The sequence below is a fragment of the Haemaphysalis longicornis genome, unplaced genomic scaffold (assembly GCF_048455015.1).
Source record: "Haemaphysalis longicornis isolate Haplotype H1 unplaced genomic scaffold, Haemaphysalis longicornis Haplotype H1 scaffold_1, whole genome shotgun sequence".
Lineage (NCBI taxonomy): Eukaryota > Metazoa > Arthropoda > Arachnida > Ixodida > Ixodidae > Haemaphysalis > Haemaphysalis longicornis.
Genome location: NW_027526203.1, coordinates 350,673,876 through 350,691,557, shown reverse-complemented (window position 1 = coordinate 350,691,557; position 17,682 = coordinate 350,673,876). Strand labels below are relative to the sequence as shown.

The following is a 17,682-nucleotide window of genomic DNA, read 5'->3' as shown; positions in this document are numbered from 1 at the left end:
TTGGGAGAGGCCTTTGCCCTGCAGTGGGCGTAGATATGATGATGATGATGATGATGATGATGATAGGGAGTCTGATACCAAAGTATGAGGGCCCTGGCACCCTGTATTAATAGCATCTGCGTACGTGGCGGAAGTGTGGCACATTGACCGTTACAGACGGGCAGAAGGGTTTCCTCGTTAATTCCGCATTGAATTGCTTGCGCGTTTAACATTCTACATCACTTCTACACATTTTTTTTTTCGTGTGTAAGAACCGTTTGGTAAGCTTTGGCTGGTTAAAGACTCTGGTCGGTCCACTCTTTAAACTGAAGTTCTGTACCGTGAAGAAAGTGCGGGGTCTGCATCATTTGAGAAAAATAAATACTCGGCCCAGTTAAACAGCCAGGAAAATATAATGTGGAGATGCGACAGGTACGCCCGTCTACACGAGATTTCGATGAACGTCAAAGATCCCTAGATGGTCAAAATTACGTAGTGCAGCCGCTACAACCCGCCTCATATTGCGCTGCTGAGCACGATGTCGCCGGTTCGATTTCCGGCCGCGGCGGCCGCTTTTCTGAGGGAGGCGAAAAGCAAAAACGCCCCTGTGTACGAGATTTCGGCGCACGTTAAAGATCCCCAGGTGGTAAAAATTAATCCGGAGCCCTCCACTACAGCGCGCCTCATCGCCTGCGTTGCGTCGGCGCGTTAAACCGTATACAATCAATCAATCAATCAATCAATCAATCAATCAATCAATCAATCAATCAATCAATCAATCAATCAATCAATCAATCAATCAATCAATCAATCAATCAATCAATCAATCAATCAACCCGCCTCATAGCCCGGGTGCAGCTTCGGCGCAGTAAATCCCCTTTTTTTAGATAATCGGGGTGGAGAAGGCTGCCCTGCGCAGCAGAACGGCTCTGCAATCTGATGAACTGAATAAAGGACAACGCGAAAGATAGGAACCTTCACTGCGATATTACTAAGACAACCTCTTCAGTCGTGGACGTGTCCGCCCAGGGTGATTGGCCAGAGCTCCTGGTTTGTGATTGTGATAGTGATTAGTATTAGCAACAAAAATATAAAATACAAATACTATGATGTCATCAAAGAGAGCCTCCCTGCATGCCCCTGTGAAGGACGGACAAAGACAAACGGACAAACATATCTTCTTGTTATCCAGTGTCCGTTATTCCCTAACGCATATACCAGACCAGAGCTTATACAACCAGGTCGACCTCTCTGTGTTTTTCTTCCATTCAATAAATTTCTCTCTCTATCGTGGATTACAAGAAGATGCGGTTTTCGCATAGTCCTCCAGTTTTTGAAGGACACATGTCTATGTTATTATTGCTGATTTCCTGCGATTAGTATTAAAATGTGCTGATCGGCCGGAGCCCGCCCGTTAACTAACTAGCAACAACAGCAACAAAATCACGCATGCGCCCCTCCGTCTAACGGCAACGATGGTTGAACGCAAAGCTTTATCGTGATGGATTCTTTGGTTGGAAAATCCCACACTGCGAGTATGTGCTCTATAGTTTAGAGGTACGCACCACTTTTCTAGAATACCCACGGCAGCTCTCAGGTGTGCACTCCGTAGGCCTAACATTTGGGTTCGGGGTGTACGGCGCGAATTGGTACCTGCTGCTTGGCGTTCGCTTCGACCACGTCGAAATGGAGCAACAGGGTAGACGCCGGCTTCATGACGCGAAGGACCCAGGTTCGATTACGGCCTCGGGAAGCGTTTCTTTTTTTTCTTTCACTTCACCCACGATCATTCATCATCATCGTCAGAGAAAGCTGGCTTTCCTGCAGGGTGGATTGGTGTACAGCGGCATCAGCGAGGACACTAAAGCTTCGCTGTAAAACAACAGAGCAGTGGCAAGGACGAAGTCGTCTGCTGCGCTTCCGGATGGAGCTCGTTAGCTGGTATCTAAGAAAAGAACGTAAAAAGAAAGTAAAGAAGCTATTGCGTGAATACATGAATTAGCCCAAGGCGCTCGAAATAGTGATGATGATAATGGCCTGGATTTCGTGGGAACGTGACCACACGGGGGAACTGCCCAAGGCTAAATTGTTGACTGCGCCCCGGTTGGAGTTTATAGGTTTAAGTTATTTTACACATGATAAAAAATGGCGCGAAATCAAAGGAAATATACTGTGAAAAAAAAAAAAAATCCCGAATTATCCTCTAATTGTACTTTCTCAGCATGGGCGTGCGGAGCTTCTTCTTTGTCAGGATTCGCGCGTGGCAGGGTCGTGGCAGTCCCGAGCGCCACGCGACAGCTCGAGCTAGGCAAGCGCGAGAGCTCGCTTCGTTCGCCAGAGCTGGCTGAGATGTTCTCAGGGCAGCCCGCCTGTGCGCCCGCCTCCATGGCCGAGGAAAAGAACCTGGATGAAGAGCAGCGTCGGCAGTCGTCGTCGCTGGGTTCGCTGCCCGTGGGCCGCTCCAGCGACTGCGGCCGGCGCCAGCACATCGAGGAGGCGCGCAGCAAGGCGGCCTCGAGCTACGCTCTGCCGTGCCCGCCGGACTCCCGGCGCCGCGCGTCCCGGGACACACTGTCCAAGTCGCTCGGTACCCACGAGTTCCGCTACGCGCAGCCGGTGGCGGTCTCCTCGGGACGCAACTACCATCAGGCGAGTATAGCGCCATGTGCCGGCACCTCGTTCTACTGACGCTTCCACGTCTGCGCAGGCGCAGCGAGAGTTCCAGGCCTCGTCGCATGGAGCTCAGGGCTACAGCTACTACTACGTGCCGGAGCACCCGTACGCTCAGAGCTGCTACGCCGGCTACACGCCTGTGGGCTCGTACGAGTGGAAGGTGAGTGTTCGGCACCCTTCCCCTGGCTAGGCCTATCGTTCGCTGTGTTCCACGCTGCTCTTCCTGCTTCCGAGCTCAACTTGAGCCGAGGCTCGCTGGGGCCCTCGGCGACAGAGCACGGCTTGGTAACCGATGGGAGATCCCTTCTTTCGATCACGCGGTTGGCCGGGCGGTCCCCAGTGGTCTAGCTCAGCCGGGAGTTAGGCCTATGAGTGTGGCTACCTCTAGTTAAGAGTAGCTAAGCAGAGTACAAAAGGGGGGCCTGAAATACAGAAACCAGGTATCGAATTAAAATTTGCAGGGAAAGATATACGACCCGAGAAATGCCAGCTTGTCATCAGAAAGGAATTAGTTGCACTGCTTGTTTAAGTGTTGTCACACGTGAATGCGATATCAAACGAAAGATGCCTCTGAGGCCCAACAAATCAAAGGGCACCTCGCACTATAGTTACGAGCATGCAGTACGAGCGTCTGCAGTGAAAGCTTGATAATTAACACGGAGTTTTCGATGACCTGGCCAGAAAGTTGGCTTTGCAGCGACACACCTTGTCGACGCACGCAGTTCTCTTCAGAGCCTAGCCAAAAACAGCTCCTCTGTAATTACTTTAATCTCCGACCGGCACATCACTTCGTAGATATATAGGACAAAGTTGATCCCCGCGCGAAGGCAGCCGCGAGCGACGCCTTTTGTCGAACCAGTGAAAGCAGACCCGCGGTGATAAGCACGCGGCGCCATATATCGAAAGCACGTTACGGGGAAGCGAGTGACCAGAGATGCCGCATAACAAAGTAAGGATAGGCATGCACAAAGTGCAGTTTGCGCGCAAGTTTCTTGAGCCTCGACCCAGCGGTCTGTGGCGGCAAATGGCGCAGCAGTGCAGATTTGCGCCATCCCCCACGCGCATGCACATCCTGCAAACTTTTTTTTTTTTTTGCGGCATTCGGTGGCCTCTTCATTGATAAATAATTTTCATGACGAGCACTCAGTGTATGCACCTGGGCTGCCACAGCTGCCTTGAGAGATGCGCTCATATCAGGGGCGTTGCCGGGAGGAGGTGCTTCGCTGTCAGAACACCCACGGAAATTTTCTAAGCGCTGCATCACTCCTTGCCCTTCATTTCGCCACTTTTTTTTTCGCCTGTGCTATTTGCATACCGAATCGATATACAGTAAGCCCGCGATAACTCAAACTCTGATCATTCGTACTTTCGGTTAATTTTCAAACAAAATTCAAATTTTTGGTTGGCCCGCTATCCTTTCAATGTATTTAAAAGCCGCTTGATTCAAACTCCGTCATTCGTTTATGTCGTACGTTTTGCGTGTCCACATTGGAAAATATCTACTGCTTTGCTGCAACTATTTGAAAATTTGCGTGCTTATATAATAACAGTCGAAAAAAAAAATGAAACGAAGCACAAGTAAGGTAGACCGTGACGTTTCTCAACTTTATAGCCTTATTTACTGTTTTCACGATGAGAATTAGAAACCAAAACAACGAACAGACCTCAAAAACGTCTAAACATGATTGACTGCCTGCACTTGTCGAAGCGGTCAAAACCACGCGGGCCACTGTCACAAAAACAAAGAAAAACGCACAATCACGCATGCGCGTGTCGCGTTTCAGCAAAAAAAAAAAAAACGAAAAACGACACGGCGGTTACGAAAGTGACGCGCACGGCATTCGGCGTGTGGACCTTACGCATCTGCTTTCTGTTTATTTTGTGCAGTTAGTGTTTAAAAACGCTCGGAAATAAAAAAAAAAGAATGCATTAAAATCAATGCCTAATCATAATGTGTGCTGTCATCTTGCCAAGTCATATATATGAGAACTTCTGATAATTCAACCTTCGGATAATTCAAACAAAATCCTGGGATCCTTTCGAGTTTGAATTATCGCGAGTCGACTGTACCTAAAGTAAAAACAAAAGGAAGAAGGGTGTCGGACCATTAACGCCATAAAATTACCGAAATTTTCAACGGGCGGAGTCTTTTTTTTTTCCGGCAGCGCATAACCTCCTCCCCCCTCCCCCGGAAAATATTTCAGGCTACGCCACTCGCCCTTATGCCTTAACACTTCGCGCACTATAACAGAACTCCGTGGAAAGAGTTTGTAAAACGAGGTTCCTGGAGACAGATGAAGGTGGCGGCCGCACGTTGATGCCTCGGTTCCGGTTCCGGTGCACCGGTGTCTATAACTGGGTGTATCTTCGCGGTGCATATATTTGTGCACTGATTTCAAAGCGTAGAGATGTTTGAGGTGGCATATCGGCTTGTAGGCGCTGTAGGAGGACGACAGCAGGAAAGAGGGAGCTGCTTGGAAGGCGCGGGACCTTAGCCCTGCCGACGAGATGTCCTTACCTCCGCAGGAGCCGACCCTGGGACCGCCGCCGAAGATGCGCCAGCCCATGGTGACGCATGTGAACGTGATGCACCAGGCCGGCGACGTGGCCACCGGATCGGCTGCTACGCTGGCCGCCAAGCAGCAGGCCTTCAGTGGCCAGGGCGCTTCGCCCGGAGAGACCGACTCCGAGTGGTCGCCCACCAAGGAGCTGATGCAGGAGGATTCGCGCTCGGCTGTCTACTACGCCGGTGAGTGCCGGGCCGTGCCCTTTACTGCCGCTTGTAATCAGTTGCGAATAGATTCTCAATGTACATGGTCTGGAACGTAAAGACAAGGAAAGCTGCAGGAACCTTTTAGTACCTGCGGCTGAAACTCGCGCGCAATACATTGCGAATGGCGTGAAAAACACGCTCAAGCTAACGTGAAAGAGTTTAGGAAGACAAGAAGTTTCCATACAGTCATGGGAGGCTTCCTCTCCTTTTCTGTACTGGTGCTTCGAAGGATGAGCAAAACACACACAAAAAGTCATACCATCAGCAATTTCAAAGCAGATCTTCATATGATAGCGCGGGAAGGAACGGCGGAGAGATTGTAGTTCTTGTAGATATGGTGCATATTACCGCCCACGTATGGGATGTACTTACCGAGCTCGTATGCAACCTGAAACACTTCGAGCGGGTTTCAGAAAATAATCTTCTCCAGAAGACATCGCGCACGACGTTGCGACAAAGGCACCCTCTAAAATTTCTGCTCAATAGAGCTGGTTCTTGGAATCATGGGCTACCAACCCATGCTTGACGTGCTCGCGATCCAGTTTTTCCTATCACGACAGACGTAGTTTTAACACTTCTTGGCGTGGATGCCCTAGTCAGCGTGGGTTCGTTCTGTTTGGTCTTGCTGTTTCGATTGTTTAACGTTGCCAGAGTGCGGAGTCATAGCACAGGGTAGAGGGTGCAGAACTCACGGATATATGTGCCCACATAATGAGCGATAAATGACTGTATCGCCGGTTGCACCACAGTAGCCGTTTTGTAATTATCTAAACGCAAACCTGCAAGGAATCGCAATGCGAAGCGGTCACTTGCTCGTTTTCAACCTTGCTTTTGTGCCATACTGAACGCAGCAGTAGCCATTGGGGTTTTGCCCATTCCTACGCTCACGCGCCTTCGCCTCTCGCCCAGTGGCGGGGGCAGAAAGGATACACTATTTTAAATACCCGGTGGGTCTGCCTTGCCACATTGTACTCGAATGACGAGACGTTGCGATCAAGAGGGTGAAGTATTAAGCTACGTGCGCACTACCGTCGAACTTCAAGGCTGCAGCGCGACGCCGCTGGCGGCCGTCGGCAGGGCGGCACGTCAAGTTCAACGCTACAGTTTTCACGTACCTTAAAGCATATATGGCGGTGTCCTGCATAAGATTTGGCTCTAGAAAGGCGGTTGGGGTGGGGATGATACGAAACACGAGCGTGACGTTTTTTTTTTTTTTGTATCTTAACCAGGAAGGAAATTCTTCCTAAATAGTTATTATGAACAAGGGAACGTGCGACTTCTGTTACTAGCGGTGAAGCTTAACCGCCCAGTGCATAACGCCATGTCATGTAGGGAGAAATTAACTGGGCCATGCATATTCTTGTAGATGAGCCCACCCCACTTCCACGTCGGGACGCCAGGCTATATTGATAGTACAAAAAGCCGCGCGATTGTGCGTTTCTGCCGTAGAGTCAATATTGTTTCCTTTACGATGATTGAGATCGTGCATGTGGGAGAGTGAAAAAGCACTTGGCGGTTGCGGCGTTGTTCCCCCCTCTATCTTTAGCGTCATTTACCACCGACATAAAAGGGCAGTGGGCGACCTGTCGTACCAGAACCGAATACTTTTGCTAGTAACGGGACCTGCGCCGCCTTAGCGCAGTAGACCGGTGTTTTTTTACTGGATTCCGATAAGTAAGACACGTTAACACTGCGGAAGCCTGGTTGGTTTGATACTTTTTACGGTTGCTTTTAGTGGGGGTGCATGAAACACGGCACCAGATTGCTGGACTCCAGCTCACTGCAGGGCCGCACGCATAACTGAGTTATGTGAGAATGAAGAGTGCGCCGTTTTGATCTGAATGCACGAGCGTGTCGTGAGCATCATCGCCGTCACGCACGCCCACAAAAGATTACCGGTGATGCTTTCTAAGAATGGCAAGGCGATAGCCTAGTTGGACCCCCTGTTGATCTGCTGTTGAACTTGCGGTTTCGCCCACCCCCGCTTTACCAGCCCCTTCGACAGTGCACCCTCCGAAGCTCGCTCCGCTCGCTCACCATCGCCTGCAGGAGTCTCCTGTTCGCCCCGCCGGTACCTGAATCCCCCTCTTGCACAGCGGCTTACCCTCCTCCGGCGCTGCTGCTTCCCTTTCCCGGCGCGCTCACCTATTTTTGTACCTCGCAGCGATTTTCTGTACTTCACAACGAGTTCCACCAAACAGAGATACAAGGCGTTCGCCTTGTGACGTCCACTTACGCTGACACGGTTTCAGTAGCAAATTTCAGTTATGGAAGCAAACGGTTTCAGTTATGGTATAGCAACTTTTTCCGATTCTATTCAGCTTGTTCTTAGAGCACAGCTTTTAAGCGGCCGATCCTGTGGTTTCGCGGCGCCCCTCGCTGTCGTCCCTCAATGTAACCGAGAGAACGAGGACACCGAAGCGAGCGAAGCGGAGGGGAGTATGGTGAAAGTGCAAGGAGGAAGCGCGGTATGCCGCGAGTGCGCACCATACGTGCTCTGCAGCGGGGACACCTTCTACGAGATAACGTCTGAGTAGCACGCGCCGTCGTGCGTTCGCCGATGACGCGAGCACTACCTGAGACGAAGGAAGTGATTCGTCTGCCGCTGCAGTATAGACGAGCTGCCCGGGCAGAGGCTCAGCGCCACCAGAATCCAGAGGTGCGCGCCACCGTATATATAGCAGCAGCTACTCCCCGTCGCCGAGAAGACTGCAATTCGCGCCGCCGACGCAGAGGCTTACCGTCGCCGCCCATACGTATACGTCGGTCTGAAATTATTTGCCTCAACATATTTTGCTAAGTCGAAACAGCTAAGCAGCTGCGCTCGAATTTCTCATTAGAGAGCATCGTAATGATCAGCCAATTTTTTCTCGCTCCATCTGCCTCTGCGGCGCAAGCATGAACCGAAAAATACCGGGCTGCGTATTTCCAAACGCTTCGCTGCATAGCGCCCCACGGGACATATGTCTCTTCGCGCGATGCAAAACGTTAATTTAACCTGGTCATAAGCTGCGCCCCGAGCCTAAATCAACCTAAATCATACCAAATCGCCATTAACAAAAACAGCACGTAAAATTCCGTTTAGAAAAAAAATTGCAATAAAAAAGCAAAACAGTAGACCCGCTGGGGCTCGAACCCAGGCCGTCAGCCCCAGCACCCAGAACTCTACCTCGACGGCACCCCAGGAGTGCGCGCAGTGACATCACACATCACGTGGGGCGCTGTGCGGCGAAGCGTTTGTAAACAGGCTACCGGGATATTATAAGGCCATTGTGGGGAAGCAGAGCTACTGCATTTATAAGTCCGCAGCGTTAAAGACCAATTCCTTTGACAATGTCTTCGCACGCCTTGATCATATTTAGGGACTAGCACAAGTGACTCACGTGAAACGGAAAATCCATGACTCACGTGAAACGAAAAATCCATGAGTGCGAACTGAATACCGCAAACACGGCAAAGCCAGGGATTGAGAAATGATACATTTAAAAGGCATGGCGTGGATTAGCCTTAGTGTCCTGATACGTGTAGAAGACATCCAGAGAAAGTGGAGGCGTTGGCCCGGTGTAGCTCAGCTTTAACCTGTAAGCGCGACAGCAATTTCATTAGTCGTCTTGGTTCTTCGTGATGCTGACTAAAACACTGCAGTTATGCAATTAAGGCATGGCGGCTAACTGGCAAGCTATGGCGAGCCCTGATACGATCAGCACGCTATCGCTGCGCCGCGCTTTTCGCCAACCCTGAAAGCAGCGTATGGACCTGCAGGGACGGCCTCGGAAGACTCAAGCGGGCATCATGACAAGGATGACGCTGCCAACGTCAGCTCGATTTCAAATGCGAGCAGCAGCGGTGGGTCAAACGACAACTCGATGGAGTCAGAGGCGGAGAAGAAGGAGCCCCAGATGGTAACGACCGCGTCACCTCAAGTAGGAGGCTACCATCCGTGGGCCGCATAACTGAGCGCAACGTTGAGCAGTTGTATCTAGTTTCTCAAGAGGGTCTCGTTGCAGGATCCCCAGTCGCCGCCCCCGCAGAAGCAGCAGAGCGCGATGATTCAGGAGCAGCAGGATCAGCAGCAGCAGCAGCAGCAGCTGCAGCACCTGCAGAAGGTGCAGCAGCACCACTATCAGATGCGCCAGCAGAAGATACAGCAGATGCAACATCAGCTGCAGCAGCAGCTGCAGCTGCAGCTCCAGCAGCAGGAGATGGATGACCCGCAGGCGGCCATCCGTAAGGACATCCGTGCCGAACCCACAGGTGCCTAACATCGCACACTGTTTCCTCTTTCCACGCAAACGGCAAATGTGGCTGCATGCTGTCGCGCCAACACGAAAAGGTACGTGGCAATGTTGCAGGGCGCCCGGCCCTGTCGCCGCCTCCGGTTCTGCCGGCGCCTCCCATGGGACCTCCGCCGGGCTACTTCCCCGCCCGAGCTTCGCGCGAGACCAGCTCGAAGGAGAACGAAGCTCGCGGCCAGTTCTCTGTGGTCAGCCTGGCTGCTCCGCTGCTGCCGGCCTCGGCAGCTTCCCTGGCCAACCGCACTGCCATGGAACAGGTCGGCATTCTCGCAGGTCTCGCACTCGGCGGGCACCGCCTGACCGCGTCTCTCGTTCCAGGCCTGCATTCTGGTCAACGTCGTGCTGCTCAGCGTCCTCACGGGGATCGTGGCCGCCTTCCTGGTGCGCCAGCTGACCTGAGCTGCTTCCCGCCCCCCCACACCACCCAGCTCGAGAGCAACCATCGCCGCCTCTTTTTTTTTCTCTCTCTCTTGCCTCGCTGGGTTCAATAAAAACCTCCCGCCGTCTCGCAACGTCTGATCAATTGTTATAGCGCAACAGCAGAGTTTTCGTCTGCTTTGCAAGAGCGTACTAAGAAAGAACGCCCTTCCTCCGGCATCTCACGGGGTAGGGAACCACCCTCATTGTGGTCATTGTCATTCACGCTTAGCCGGCGTCGCGTGAAGATTGCATAGTTTAACGGCAGCATCTATAGTCTTGTGAGGCTGAAGCCCCAATATTCGAGACTTTAGACGAAAGTGACGCGCACAGCATTATGTTGTACAAGAACGAACGATGCCTTATCTACAGCAAGTAAAGCGCACAATAACTAAGTTAAATGCTGCGGCCGCGACAGGCTTTATTTCGCGTGCACTTTAGTCTACTTTTAGATTTTTCAGAACACGGTCGGCCACAGAAGTAATGTCAGCGCGCAGCAAGCGGTCTACTTGTTTCTTGAAAGTTTGAAACTGTCTTCGCGACTGCGACACCAGGACTGTCAAGGGAGTTATAAAAGCAGAGAGGGCCCACTTTGCCTGTTTAGAATGAGCTGATTGAAACGGTAGTGAAGATTGATGGCTTGTAGGCTTAACACAAGTTGAGGGGAAAAGTTGAGCTCGCGGGCGAGAAATCCTTCCAGCAAGGTGCACGCCGTGGGTTAAAACAAGTGGGGTCAAGCATATATACAGTAACAGTGCAAAGTGTGTTAGATACTAAACCATTAAAATACATCGAGTCATTCTGGAAGGAAGGAAGGAAGGAAGGAAGGAAGGAAGGAAGGAAGGAAGGAAGGAAGCAAACTTTATTTTCCTAAGCACCCTTAGTCCAGGGCGCCGTCTTGGGAAGCTGTGGCCACGGCTTCCTCCGCTCTGGACGTCAGCAGGAGCTGTGTCGCAGTGCTGGGGTCAGCCAGACTTGCCTCCCAGGATGCCAAAGTTGGATTCGGAATGCGGGTCAACTTTGGATGTCGATCACAGGCCCATACTGTGTGGAATATGTTTGGGTAACCTCCGCAGAACGAGCAAGTAGGGGTGCCGGGTAAATTTCGAAAGCGATGTGTTAGATTTTCAGTGGGTAATGTGTTAGTCTGTATCTGTCGGAGGAGGACGGACTGCCGCCTTGTGAGTGTACGATGTGGGGAGGGATGTACCTTGCGCTGCGCGCGAAAAGACTCGAGGTATTCGCGCGGGCTTAAAGACGGCTGTGCATTGCTTAAGGTTGACTCAAGAGCTGGAAGCAAGAAGTAATCGACCACAAACGTGAAGATTTTCGACGAACACCGATAGCGGGTGGCAGGATAAAACCCCATCTTTCTGAAAAATGAGCAAGGTACGTGGCCATAACATGCAGTTTTTGAATTCGCGCTAAGCATGCGTAGTTTGACGGGCGCATCTACGGTCTACTGAAGCCAAGACTCTCTTGAGGTTAAAAGATCCGCGCATAAAGCATTGTTCTACAAGAAAGAACAATATCTTATTACGAAACAAATCTACAGCATGCAAGTAAAGCACAAAACGAAAAGCGCAATCGCTGTGGCAGCATTGTGGTTCCTGCACAACTAAGACAACGTTCAGTGCGACGTACTGGCCGGCTTTATTAGGCGAAGCAATAGCGAATTTTCATTGTGCGTTTCATTCTGCCGCTGGCCAGAGGCGAATTTCGCCTGCCCTCCGCTTCAATTCCGCCGCTTTATTAGGCTATCACTAGTGAATTTTTACTGTCAGCGCGTCTTATGGCCGGTTTTGTCGCAGCCCAGAGGCGAATTTTGCCCTCCGCTTCAATTTTGCGCGGGCGGCGACGCGGCACGACCTCTGTGCGCGGGCGCCTTGCGGGCCGCACAGTGCTGACGGTCGTCTTCGGCGCCGGTCTCCGGCAAAACGATGCGCAGCTCGGCGTTCAGCAGGCACCAGCGGCGCGAGCTCTCCCAGGCCATCCTGCAAAGACGCCAAATCCGGGACGTAAGGCAGTGATTCAAGTCCGAGCGCATCTGCTCGGCAGGAGAGCACTTTGACGAGGCCGCATTTCTTATTTGACGGCATGGCGCATGGGAGTTTTCAGCATGCGTTCGTATGGAGTGACAGGGAACCGTGCGCTCGGCATGCCAGTAGCACGTTCTAGAAGTGCCAGTCGACTTAGCAAAAGGAGCGGGCGCCAGAGTATGTGTGTCAGCGTTCGCAGGATCCAGAGACAAAGGTGCAGGTGTAGTTTAAAGATAGGCAGCGAGGGACCGAACCCACTTCATAGCCAGGGTCGTAAACAAAAAAGAGTGGTGGTTGCGAATTCCACCTCCTCCTCCAAAATATTTTCCTGCTATATCTCACGCCAGAACTGCACCCCCTTGTAGGGTCAAGGATATCGCCATTATCTCTGCGGACAGCACATAGCGGTGGCATCTTAGGGAGCCGAGCCATTTTGAGAGGAAAGTCTAGTTTAACTCGAGTGTAATGCGCATTAGTGCGACGACAGCAGCTGCAGAGGCCCACCGTACCTTCGCAATCATCACTCCGAGGCGCGTAGCCATCGCGTATTCTGATTCTGACTCCTCGTATATTGCGGATGTTACGCCTGTTGCACTGAAACACTTACACTGTAAAATGATTTGCACACTTTTAAAGCAAGGCTTTTTATAGAAGCTCTGCCAGCCAACGGTTCTTTCGTGGCGTGCGGGACAACAAACTCCCAACGCGGCGGAGGGAGGGGGGGGGGGGGGGGGGGGGGGGGCGGAGGGTTTCACTTACGGAGCACACTAGAGGTGGCGCGGCGAATTTACCCAGCGTTCCTCGCGCGGAAGTGCCTGCTCGCCGGCGGTACGGTTTTGTCGTCTGCTTTAGCGACAGTTGTTGGCCTGTTTTGGTGCAGCTTCGCGTCCATTGCACGATGCCTTCGAACGGCTTGATTAACTTGTTCGACAGCACCTCCAGGGTGACCCGAACTAGACGGAATTAAGCGGTCGTACTGCACACATACGTTAAGGATTGGTTTGCAGGGTGGGGAAACAAAATGTAGGGAGCACATACAGACATCTGGCCGCTAGAGAAACGCTACCGTTTGCGCACTGCTCGCTCCCAATGGGACTCCGTTTTCTAAATTAGTGAATACCAATTCGGCTGTGTTTTAAGAGGTATTACAAAAGGCGAAAGTAGCAACTGCATGGTTCTGATAAATAGCGATTATAAAAGTTCCCTCAGCTTTCTCGCAATTGTCGAACTTACTAAACTAACTAGTTTAAATCGGTATAAATGGGAATCACTAAGCTCACATGCCGAATTGTTTCAATGTCTGCGCTTGTGTCGAGCGGTGGTGTAGCCTCAAACTAGCACATCAGGATGGCTAGCTTCCGCTGTCTCACCCTTCGAAAGACTCTCCTCTCCGTTTTCTGTCTCCCGACTCACGGCTGGGCTACAGCGGCGGCGTCCGCCGCTCTAGCCCGGCCGTGGCCGATGATGCTGCCGCGTTCGGGACGCCACCCCGGCGAATTCCAGGTAACGGCTGGCAGAATCTCTCGTTTCACTCTTTGTAGAGCCACGTGTGTGAATTCAAGATACGTCGCATGGGCAATTGTTGTGGGTGTCGTTTAGAGCTTTGCTTTCCAACCACCTTCACAGCGTAGATTGGAGCCTTTTTTTTTTCTACAACACCCTTACACTATATAAAAAAAACAAAGAAAAACACCCATCGAAAGGATGAAACTAACGATAAGACACCCTTTCAAAAGATGTATTGAGTTTTTGCTAGGGTGTAAGGGTGTTAGTTGTAGACAGTGATTTACAGCGTTGGCTCAACAACTGCCGCGGACTCCGTTATAAACAAGAAATTCCTGCTAAGCCTCTGGAATCCGACTAGAACACTTGAACTTTTCACTCACAATGGCGTACCGGTGATTAACAGCATTAGGTGATAGCTACCCGCAATTTGTGTATTCCGATATTTTGTGAGGAGCTCTCTGTAGGTGTTGTGTAATGTTCGACAAACAGTGAAACCAGAGATTCTACCAGTCGTTACCTGGAATTCGCGGAGCAGCGTCCCGAACGCAGCAGCAGCGTCGGCCACGGCCAGGCTAGAGCGGCGGACGCTGCCGCTGTAGCCCGGCCGTGAGTCGGGAGAAAGAAAACGGAGAGGAGAGTCATTCGAAGGGTGAGACAGCGGAACCTAGCCATATCCTGATGTACTAGCGTGGGGCTACACCATCGCTCGACACAAGCGCAGACACGGAAACATCCCATTTATACCGATTTAAACTAGTTAGTTTAGTAAGTTTGAGAATTGCGAGAAAGCTGAGGGAACTTATCAGAACCACGCAGTTGCTACTTTCGCCTTTTGTAATACCTCTTAAAACAGCCGAATTGGTATTCACTAATTTAGAAAAATGAGTCCCATTCGTAGCAAGCAGTGCGCAAACGGTAGCGTTTCTCTAGCGGCCATATGTCTGTATGTGGTTTGTACATTTTGTTTTCTCGCCCTGCAAACAAATCGTTCACGTATGTTTGCAGTACGACCACTTAATTCCGTCTGGTGTGGGTCACCCTGGAGGTGCTGTCAAACAAGTTAATCAAGCCGTGCGAAGGAACTGCGCAATGGACGCGACGCTGCACCAAAACAGGCCCGAAACAACCGTCACTAAAGCAGACGACAAAGCAGTACCGCCGCCGCCGGCGGCGAGCAGGCACTTCCGCGCGGGGAACGCTGGGTAAATTCGCCGCGCCATCTCTAGTGTGCTCCGTGAGTGAAACCATCCCACCCCCCCCCCCTCTCCCCCCGTCGCCACCTACGTCGCGTTGGGAGTTTGTTGCCCCGCAAGCTACGAAATAACCGTTGGCTGGTAGAGCTAGAAGCCTTTGCTTTAAAATTAATGCACCGGCGTTCTCCGCTTGCGATGACGAGCTTTTCCGCACTGCTCCGGGACGTGCGGCCAAACAGCTTTCGGGGAACGCCTCTTATCTTTTTGGCATTGGGCCAAACCGCCCTCGTGCTTTTCGTTTCGCATCACGATAACTTGATCGCGCTCAAGCTGCCCTGGTAAACTCTCTCTAGATAAGAAAGCTCAGCTACGTACTGCCATAGTTCCTGAGTCGCCGGTTCTCTGATAAAATGATGCGCAAAGTTGATCGTTTTTGTAACCTGTAATGTTCAATTTTTTCTCAATGGTACATAAGATATAGGATGAAACTGCCTAACTTAGCGCTCCAAGACACCTAGATAAAGCTGTCTTGGCAAGAAGTCGTTGAAACTGCGGCCCTCGCGCAGCTGGGTTGCCACCCCCATTCGTTATCACATACTGATGTTTGTTATCACGCAGTTGCTCCAATTTTGGTATCAGCTCTTTTTATACGTTTATATTGGGCATGACATACCCTTCGTGGCGCCCACGACCGAATTACGGAGCGCCGCTCTGCGCTGGCGATAACTACAGCTTTCTCAGTGGTTCATAGGCCCGAAGGAAAGAGTTAAAACGCTTGTTAGCAGTGTATGGTCTCTGAGATTCTTGTGCGTGCGTACAGGGAAATTCGCAGTGCAAGTGCTTTTTAAAGGGACCCTGCACGCTTTTATCAATTTTTTTGTTTGAAATCCTAAATTCCTGCAGAACGTAGTGAACCAGCGCATTCAGTACTTGGATTAGGGGGTCGCAAAGTACCTCAGCCAAAAATTACTTCTCTATGCCGATCAGATAATTTAGAAACGCGCTTAAAAGATTTTTCTCTCTTGCCCAGTCTTGGCATTCTTCAATCGCTCGAATTACGTCATTACAGCGATGTAGTGGCTATTGGCCCGCTTTCCTTGAGCTGCAGCAATGAACGCATTCGATGGCTGTGCATTCGATCACTCTTTCCTTCGTGCCCGGAAGCAGTGCAAAAGCTGTAGTTATCGCCAGCACGAAGCGGCACTGCGCGATTTGCTCGTCGCAGCGGATACGCGTTCCGTTTCTGCTTTGCTTCTCAGTCGCGATTTTTGTGTGTGTGTTATGGAGCGTTTATTGCTGAAACTGAATGCAAGCCGGTCAATAGCCGCGAAAGCGCTCGTATGATGTCATTCGAGCGTGCAAACAATGCCCAGACCGACAAAAAGAAAAAGAAACCTTTTGAGCAAGTTTATACGTTATGTCATGCGCGTAGAGAAGTAATTTTCTTCTGGAGTACTTTATGACCCTCTAGTCTAAGTACTAAATGCGCTGGGTGACTACGTTCTGAAAGCATTCCGGGTTCAGAAAAAAGCTCGAGAAAGTGCTGCAGGGCCCCTATGAAAATAATGCATTGTTAGTTCTAGGAAAGGGACCCGCGAGAAAGTGCAAAGCGGGGATGATACCGCCCCGCCATGAAGGCATGCGGAGGTGGGTTTACAAGAAAGGCAAATTTTTTTGCCTTGCGCTGCCCTGTAGCCGAATTTCCATCCTAGGGCTGGAAGGAACGTACATACATTAGAACTGCAATTAACGTTTTTTTAAAAAAGAAGAAATGTGTTAATCTCTGCTTGTCAATATATATGCCTTCATTACACTAATAATGAAACACTTGTGGTTTACGTCCCCACACGAGATGAAAGTTGCCCCCATCAGGACAGCTTCTGTTTATGCCATAGAAAAATTTCGACAACCTTTTTAAACGGGCCTTTTATTTTTCTACGGGCATGCTTCGAAGCATGCTTCGAAGCAAAGCATGCTTCGCTTCGATTCGCAACGATTTGAAGAGAATCGCTATTCGCTTCGAGACCCGAAATCACCGTGCGACGATAGCGCTATTCCGCCATTGGGTGGCAGAGATTCCCGAGCGCCCACCTGAAGGCGACGAAGGGAAAGATGGCCCAGAGCGCGGCCTGCGCCACGAGCGCGGCCGCGTTGAGCAGCTGGTACGGCCAGGGCAGGTGGCCCCACGTGCGCACGCTGAGCATCCAGGCGAAGGCGAACACGTGCAGCAGGCTCATGCTGAAGATGACTCCCAGCAGCACGTACACGAGCGGCTCCTTGCGGCCCTCGGGGTGCCGGAGCAGCTCGCACAGCGTCCGCTTCTTGCGCACGATCGGGTAGTTGAAGTGGCAGATGTTGCACTCCTCCTCCCGCCGCTCCGACACCCAGCGTTCCATGCAGGGCTTGTGCGCGAAGCCGATGCTGCCTGCATGCGTCGCCGCACTCCGGCCGCTCAGCCCCAGCCGCAACGCCATGGTTCACACTTGTCCGAAGGGATTAGTACAATGCGTCGGCGCAGAGCGAAATGTACGTTCACATTAGAGAAGGTTCTTTCCCCTCTTATACAGTGGGAAAGTCGACTAACAGCGGGGTATTTGTTCTGGAAGAAAATGATCCACTCTGTCCTATTGCTCTTCATTATCAGTTGCAAAGCGCGATTGGCACGCAAGGGCCGTGCGAGGAACGCCGTGTTGGAAGGTCTCTAAAATCTAATCAAGGCGTGGGCATCAGGCCGCGCCTCAAGTCCGCGAAGGAGAGGGATGAAAAGCTCACGAATTCCTAAAGATCCACCAATAGATCCTCTTCTA

General features: G+C 51.3%; 3 protein-coding genes across 3 annotated transcripts; 2 read left to right on the top strand and 1 right to left on the bottom strand.

Annotated features, from left to right (window-relative positions):
- The first annotated feature begins 2,033 nt into the window (after positions 1 to 2,033).
- On the top strand, positions 2,034 to 2,733 carry LOC144170768 (uncharacterized). Its single transcript, XM_077700761.1, has one exon. The coding sequence runs from the start codon at positions 2,125 to 2,127 to the stop codon at positions 2,665 to 2,667; it is 543 nt and encodes a 180-aa protein (XP_077556887.1). The 5' UTR covers positions 2,034 to 2,124; the 3' UTR covers positions 2,668 to 2,733.
- On the top strand, positions 2,690 to 10,169 carry LOC144170761 (uncharacterized). Its single transcript, XM_077700750.1, has 6 exons — positions 2,690 to 2,812; positions 5,179 to 5,401; positions 9,188 to 9,327; positions 9,433 to 9,679; positions 9,778 to 9,977; positions 10,039 to 10,169. Exons 2-6 carry the CDS (start codon positions 5,206 to 5,208, stop codon positions 10,117 to 10,119), a joined length of 864 nt encoding a protein of 287 aa, XP_077556876.1. The 5' UTR covers positions 2,690 to 2,812; positions 5,179 to 5,205; the 3' UTR covers positions 10,120 to 10,169.
- A 1,620-nt stretch (positions 10,170 to 11,789) lies between these two features.
- Positions 11,790 to 17,383, bottom strand: LOC144170753 (E3 ubiquitin-protein ligase MARCHF2-like). The gene is made up of 2 exons (XM_077700739.1): positions 16,967 to 17,383; positions 11,790 to 12,131 (listed from the first exon to the last, which is right to left on the bottom strand). The coding sequence occupies exons 1-2, from the start codon at positions 17,347 to 17,349 to the stop codon at positions 11,975 to 11,977; spliced, it is 540 nt and encodes a 179-aa protein (XP_077556865.1). The 5' UTR covers positions 17,350 to 17,383; the 3' UTR covers positions 11,790 to 11,974.
- Between the last annotated feature and the right edge of the window lie 299 nt (positions 17,384 to 17,682).

Excerpts from the sequence above, each read along its gene's own strand:
- LOC144170768 (XM_077700761.1), top strand. The coding sequence starts at position 2,125 with ATGGCGCGAAATCAAAGGAAATATACTGTGAAAAAAAAAAAAAATCCC.
- LOC144170753 (XM_077700739.1), bottom strand. The coding sequence starts at position 17,349 with ATGGCGTTGCGGCTGGGGCTGAGCGGCCGGAGTGCGGCGACGCATGCA. Across the intron at positions 12,132-16,966 it reads TTTCCCTTCGTCGCCTTCAG|GATGGCCTGGGAGAGCTCGC; the intron begins GTGGGCGCTCGG and ends GCGTCTTTGCAG.
- LOC144170761 (XM_077700750.1), top strand. The coding sequence starts at position 5,206 with ATGCGCCAGCCCATGGTGACGCATGTGAACGTGATGCACCAGGCCGGC. Across the intron at positions 5,402-9,187 it reads CTCGGCTGTCTACTACGCCG|GGACGGCCTCGGAAGACTCA; the intron begins GTGAGTGCCGGG and ends ATGGACCTGCAG. Across the intron at positions 9,978-10,038 it reads ACCGCACTGCCATGGAACAG|GCCTGCATTCTGGTCAACGT; the intron begins GTCGGCATTCTC and ends CTCTCGTTCCAG.